Genomic DNA, 6324 nt, shown 5'->3' on the forward strand with positions numbered 1-6324 from the left:
TTTTGTCGTCACAGTTAATGAGAAAATAAATACCCGTATGTGTTAGATAGAAAATAGAGGTGTACCTAATTCAGGCTCAATAAAACGAAGATCAGTACGACAACGATTTGTTTTTTTCAGCTGCTTTCATGTCTCTATCGAGTACTCATTGAATAACTAATAAATTGTTTACAAAATATTTTGATGATGAAAAATAGTTTTGATATGTTTATTGAAACTAGCAAACAAAATAAAGCTTTACTAGTAGTATGTTTTTGATATAATAGTTTTGGCTTTAAATTTATTGAAACTACGTAATGTTTTTGAACTACTGCAGATAATTTGTCTGCAAAAGGTATAATCTTTGATAAAATTTAAATCTACAAAATTCCTCTTTTTTTTTATTTAATTAAAATTGCATCAAAATGTTTGTTTTCTTGAGCCGAATTATTCTATTAAGCGCATTAAAAAAGAAAAAAAAAAAAGAAATAGGAGCTAATGTAATTTAGAGAAACTCTATCAAAGACTTATAATAACCAAAACGAAGACCTATTGTGACCAAATACAAAGGGTGGGGCAGATCGTTTCTTTGAATACTATGATGTCTTTTAGTTTATGAGTTGCTTTATTTCTGATACTTCTCCTCCCCATTCTCTTATCCTATCCTCAGCCATTGAAGCCTACACGACAACACATTTCAGCTAATTATATTAAAACATGGAATGCTCAAGTTTAGACAAAATATTCATTGATTTTTAATATATATTTTTTTCTCACCTCTGTGTCCCAATTTGTTTTGCAGATCATCCATGTTAAAACTATTGTCTGAACCACGGTCCCCGTCAACATTCCACACCAGATTCCCTAGCACATGAAAGATTTTCGAATTATCGGTCTTTTAGTTAATGGTTCTTTTATATTTTCAAAGATTTCAAATGATGAAGATTTGAGATTCATTACCATTACACCATAGTTAAGCTTGTACCCCAATAATAGACCAAATGGGATTCCAAACACGTAATAGCAGGCGATGTTAACGTAGGCCACCACTGCTTGCCATCCAGCTCCCACAGCCACACCTAATATTCCAGTTTATTACCATAGCCAACGTCTTAATATTGAAGTTTTAGTAACAAAATTATATTTAGTTAAACCCTACCAAATCAAACCAAAAGACTAATTCACATAGAAGTAGGTATAAAACCGAAATAAATCAAACTGACTATAATCTAAGACTAATCAAAACGAGTTGAAATAGATTTGGTTATTGAGATAAATAGATTGATTACCTGATAAGACAGGTTGGACATTGTTGATGACAATGGAAAGTGCAAGTATTGGTGTGAGTTCTTTAACAAGAATGATGACTTTTTCGTCTTTCACAAAAAGTGATGGATATTGATCTCTAAAGATGAGTAGAATCATTGATACAATGAATCCGATTAGCGTCGATGTTATCACTGCCACAAGTAGTGAGAATTTCGCGGTTCTTGGATGGTTAGCTCCTAATTCATTAGACACTCTCACACTGCACCATTTTGAGATTATGTTATAATATAACACTAAAGAGAGGTTTTGGACAAAAAAAGAGTATTGACTTTTGCACGTGTTTACCTTACGGCTGTGTTCATCCCAATAGCAATCATAGCAGTCCATCCCAAAATATTCATGCTTCATGTTCCATATTGTTTACAAGACCCCAAAAAAAAGATTAGAGTTAGTGGTGGATCCAAAAATTCATAATATCAAATTTTTAATTAAAAAGTAGCTACTATGATAATATGTGTTGAATCTAAAGTGTAGTGGGGTCAAAATAAGGACAAACTATCAACAACTACAACATTTTTATACATTACAAAATTTATTACGGTCGAACCGCTGTCAAATTTGTACTCCCAAAAGGACCAATATAAAGTTAGTATCAACTGTCAATTGTGTCCTTCTTGTTTCATCATAATTATTTCATGGGAGTATACATATATATATATATATATATATATATATATATTTACCTTTCTTATATTACAACTAAAGAAAACAAACAATGATGAACAAAAAAACACATTTGACAGTCGATTTTTAGCATTATTTTGTTTCTTTTGGGTGTATAGGTTTGTATAACTACAAGTCTAAAATTAAAATGTAGCAGAAAAAAGGAATAAAACAAAAAGAATCAGCACTAATACATCAAATTATTTAACTTAATCAGTAGCCACTAGCTATGGGTTTCACTGCCCAAGAAACAAACGAATAATTTAGTTGACAATGATGAACGATTAAGTCTACTACGCACGACGAATTAGTGCTAATTCCTAGAGATTCTTGATGATAACTTTTAAAATAAAGAAACTGAACCAATCAAATAACGAATCTTAGAAACCTTAAATGACTACAATAAAATGAATATGAACATGTAAAAAAATACTTTAAAACATAAATTTACCAGATGGAGAGGGCAGCTACAGAGATTTCAGCATTCTTCAAATATCCAGCAAATAATATGATTGCCATAAAATACCAAACCTCCAAACTGATCCATAGTAAGAAATTAATCAAAATAGCAAAAATATTATTAATACTATATAAAAAAAACAAAATCATCAAGTCAGGTTTGGTTTGGTTATATAAACTCACCAGAGCATAACAGCAGAAGCCAAAGATAATCTAACGAAACTCCACAAATTATGAAAAGCCTCCCACGAGAAACCAGACCAAGCCTCACCACACGTACCACTAAATATGTACACAAGCTGAGCCATGTCAATGAAGCACCACGACGCGTTAAGCACTACGGCTAGACCTGGCATACCCCACTGGAGCTTCACAATGACAAACCACGTGAGAGGCACGTGTATAACAAGTGCAACAGCCGATATCACGGCCATGACCATTATCTTGCTTTGCGATTGCAAAAATTTAGCGGTTGGAAAATTGATGGCGTAGGCAAAGATTTGAGGGATCATGTAGATGGAAAATATTCCGGCCGCGCTAGAGATTGCCGCCGTTTGACCAATGGACGCGAGGATAGGGGCGGCGAAAATGTAAAGGAGAGAGAGGATAAGAGCAGTCACGTTTAGTATCACCCATGATCGTTGCAAGTAAACGCCAAGCATTGACAATTTTCCTGCTCCAAACGCTTGTCCACATAGCGTTTCTAACGCACTTCCCATTCCAAGCTAGTTGCGGACGTTCATAATCACATTCATTACAATGATCAAAACAAAACTTCTTAAATCTTACAAAAAAAAATAAAGTGAAACTTTTACAAAAGGCAAAAAATATATTAATTTTTAAACTTGAGAAAATGGTCCATTTGATAAATAAATTGTACTTTGACTAGTGACTACAAATTGATAATCATGAATTCATTTCTTCAATTTTTTTGGGCGTTTGAATTTACATTTTTAATGTATATATGTTAAATTATTTTTTTTAATTTAATGGTCTTTTGATATAAATTAAAATATAGAAAATTGTTTATAGAAATGTAGACAAAAACATTTTGAATGATTTGGACATCTCCCAACTTTTGGATCTTTGTGTGTTTTAAGTTAATAATGAAACTTAGTCAAAGAAAGAAAAAAAACGCATTTTGGATAATAAATGCAAACCACAAAATAAAAGGCGTGGATATAATTTACCATGATGCCGAATGAGAAGCCGGCAACGACGGAGTTTTCGACGGAGACAGCGGCAAGAGCGATGGTGCTGATGTGACCGGCGAAGACCTGAGTAATAGCGCCGAGAGAATATTGGTTCACGGATGTGAAAATGGCGGGACCGGCCAAGTACCATAGCTTTTTGGTTTCCACGTTGAATTCCCTAACGAAGCCACCGACGGTGGTGATCGGAGGAATATCGTCGACGGATAAGAAAGGAAGATCAGAACGTTCTTCCGCCGCAGTGAGAAGCGTCTCCGTTATATCTTTGTCTTTTGCCATCTTAAGAGAAAGAGATGGAGAGATTAAAGGAGGTCGAAGACTAAGGACCAACGAGTGAGGATCTTGGGTTTAATCATTCATGAATTATATAGGAAAAAAAATGTTAATACGTGCGACCAAAAAAATTGTTTTTATGATATTAAGGAAAAAATAGCTAATATAGCAACTAGCATTTAATAAAATGGCTAAATGTAGACAAAATCATTGTTGTATTAATCAAATTATGGTATATATTATGGATGGATTCACATGTGTTTTGTTTTGGTAGTATTATTAAATGATATGTGTCAGTATTGAATTTTGGTTAAAACTCTAGTCAAATTATAATATAGGATTCTATTACTAGCAATCAATTTTCTAATATTTTTTTGGGTATTGATTTGATTTTTTTTTGTTAAAAACTTTTAAAAAAAGTTTTTGTTTTGGGTGAATAAAATCTTAACCATTTTGAAAAAGAAAATCTGATGCTGTTTTTATAGATGAGAAGAAAATAAATTAATGAAATTTGAAGACATACACTTGTATTTGAATTGACATGGTGATGGTTAATCTATTATATCAAAATACACTAACTTTTTAGAGGCTGCTATGTGTTAATTATTTAATTTAGAGACTTTGAGGTAAAAAAAACCCTACAAGTGTTAAGAGAAAGCCAATCAACGACTTTTTCCTTTTAACCAACTGCAAAATTAACTAAGCTTTTTCATGTGTAAAACGAAGAAAACTTATGTTTCATCATTCAAAAAAAACTATAATATATTAATCCATCAATCAATGTCTTTCACTCTCAACTTAACTTGTTCTGTTACAAGACTCTCCCTTATATAAAAAGGGTTACATGTGGTTTAGACTTAACCATAAGATTAGTAGGACAACAAGTTGTTACCAGTAAAATTATTTAATTTGCAGCACCTTTTGAGATATTTAGTAGGAAATCAATCTGTGGGTTGAAAATTGAAGGTTTAGAGATTTTTATGTCAATGGTTGACGATAAGTTTTTAAATTGAAATCCTTATATATGTAGTTTTTCTTTTCCATTCGAATCTATAGAATTTTATATATAACCAAAACACCACATCGTAGAGTAATACAACAATACTAGATTTTAACCCGCGGTATATCGCGAGACGATTTATTTTTTAAAGGTAATAGATATTAAAACTTGCAAATTTTATTTTTATAAAATAGTTATATTTTACAGTGTATAATTGTTATTAAGTAACAGTATACCACGAATCCATGAGACAATTGTTAAAAAACTGAAGTTTTAACCCTTATTAAAACAACATATTAATAATATTTTAAAATTTTATAAATATTGATTCAAATACATCCACCATATAACCCAATTCCAAAATAAAACTCGTTCGGTAATTTCTTTACCCGTCCCGTGATTTTTTTTAAGTAGTAATTTTTAAAATTTAAGAATTATTTATTATATATAAAAGTTTTGCAAATTGTATCATTCTCTAATACATTTATATTTTATAGTTTAATTTTATATATAGTAACATTATACATACCACATAACATTTTTGGTTTTATATAACATTTTCTAAATTAAGATGATTTGATATGTTTAATATTAGTGGTCTTAAAAAAAAATTCAAGATGTAACCCGTATTGAAACGGTGGATTAATTTTATTTTACTTTTTTATTAATGTTGATTCAAAAACCCGTCCCTCCAAATCCGTCTTGCGAAAAAGCCATTTATTTTATTAATATTAATTTTACTTATGATATGACTCTGAATTATAATCTAAACATTTTATCTAATAACATAGGAGTGCACCATATTTATTTAATAGGGGAATGTACCATATGACTCGAATGCACTTTTACCCAAATCCACCAAAACAGTCTTGCAAAAATGCTATAGAGATAAGAAACGATAGTCGGTTTTGATAAATATAAGATTAACAAATATATTAGTTAAAGAATGCAAATTGAAAAGGTATATTACACTTTATTCGAATATAGTATCAAAACTTATATAACACAGAAATTTGATAATTTTTTAATTGTTGAATATTTTTTTTGTGCTAATTTTTATGTGATTAAGATTTAATTGATTTCGTATAAAAAATATTAAATTATTTTACGAACTTATTTGTTTATAATTTGGTAACAGATAGATATTTGAATATTCGGTATATTTTGCTTCAGTTTAGGAAATCTTTAATGATCCGTCTTTAGATCCACTAAGCCCTATAATTAAGAAATGAATATTGTCGTTAAATAATTTTGGTAACCTTAACGTCATTAAAGGATTTGTTTTTTATTAAATTTTTTTAATGGCATTGTCATGTAATTAATTACAAAAATTAAGGTTACATTTAAAATGTAATTCCCAAATAATATAGTAGGATCTATAATCGAATTATGATGGAGAAAGCCGCAAAA

At 30.4% G+C, this 6324-nt stretch overlaps 1 protein-coding gene across 2 annotated transcripts; it reads right to left on the minus strand.

Moving 5' to 3' along the window:
• Positions 1–332: 332 nt before the first annotated feature.
• Positions 333–4231, minus strand: AT3G26590 (MATE efflux family protein). 2 transcript variants are annotated; one of them, NM_113567.4, is made up of 8 exons: positions 3621–4231; positions 2614–3155; positions 2423–2509; positions 1594–1650; positions 1269–1507; positions 940–1058; positions 757–843; positions 359–659 (listed from the first exon to the last, which is right to left on the minus strand). In NM_113567.4, the coding sequence occupies exons 1-8, from the start codon at positions 3918–3920 to the stop codon at positions 588–590; spliced, it is 1503 nt and encodes a 500-aa protein (NP_189291.1). In that variant the 5' UTR covers positions 3921–4231; the 3' UTR covers positions 359–587. The 2 variants fall into 2 exon arrangements, with proteins under 2 accessions (NP_001326875.1, NP_189291.1); NM_001338813.1 differs by lacking the exon at positions 3621–4231 and having other exon boundaries at positions 333–659; positions 2614–3275.
• Between the last annotated feature and the right edge of the window lie 2093 nt (positions 4232–6324).

This window comes from Arabidopsis thaliana, chromosome 3, assembly GCF_000001735.4.
Source record: "Arabidopsis thaliana chromosome 3, partial sequence".
NCBI classification, from domain to species: Eukaryota; Viridiplantae; Streptophyta; class Magnoliopsida; order Brassicales; family Brassicaceae; genus Arabidopsis; species Arabidopsis thaliana.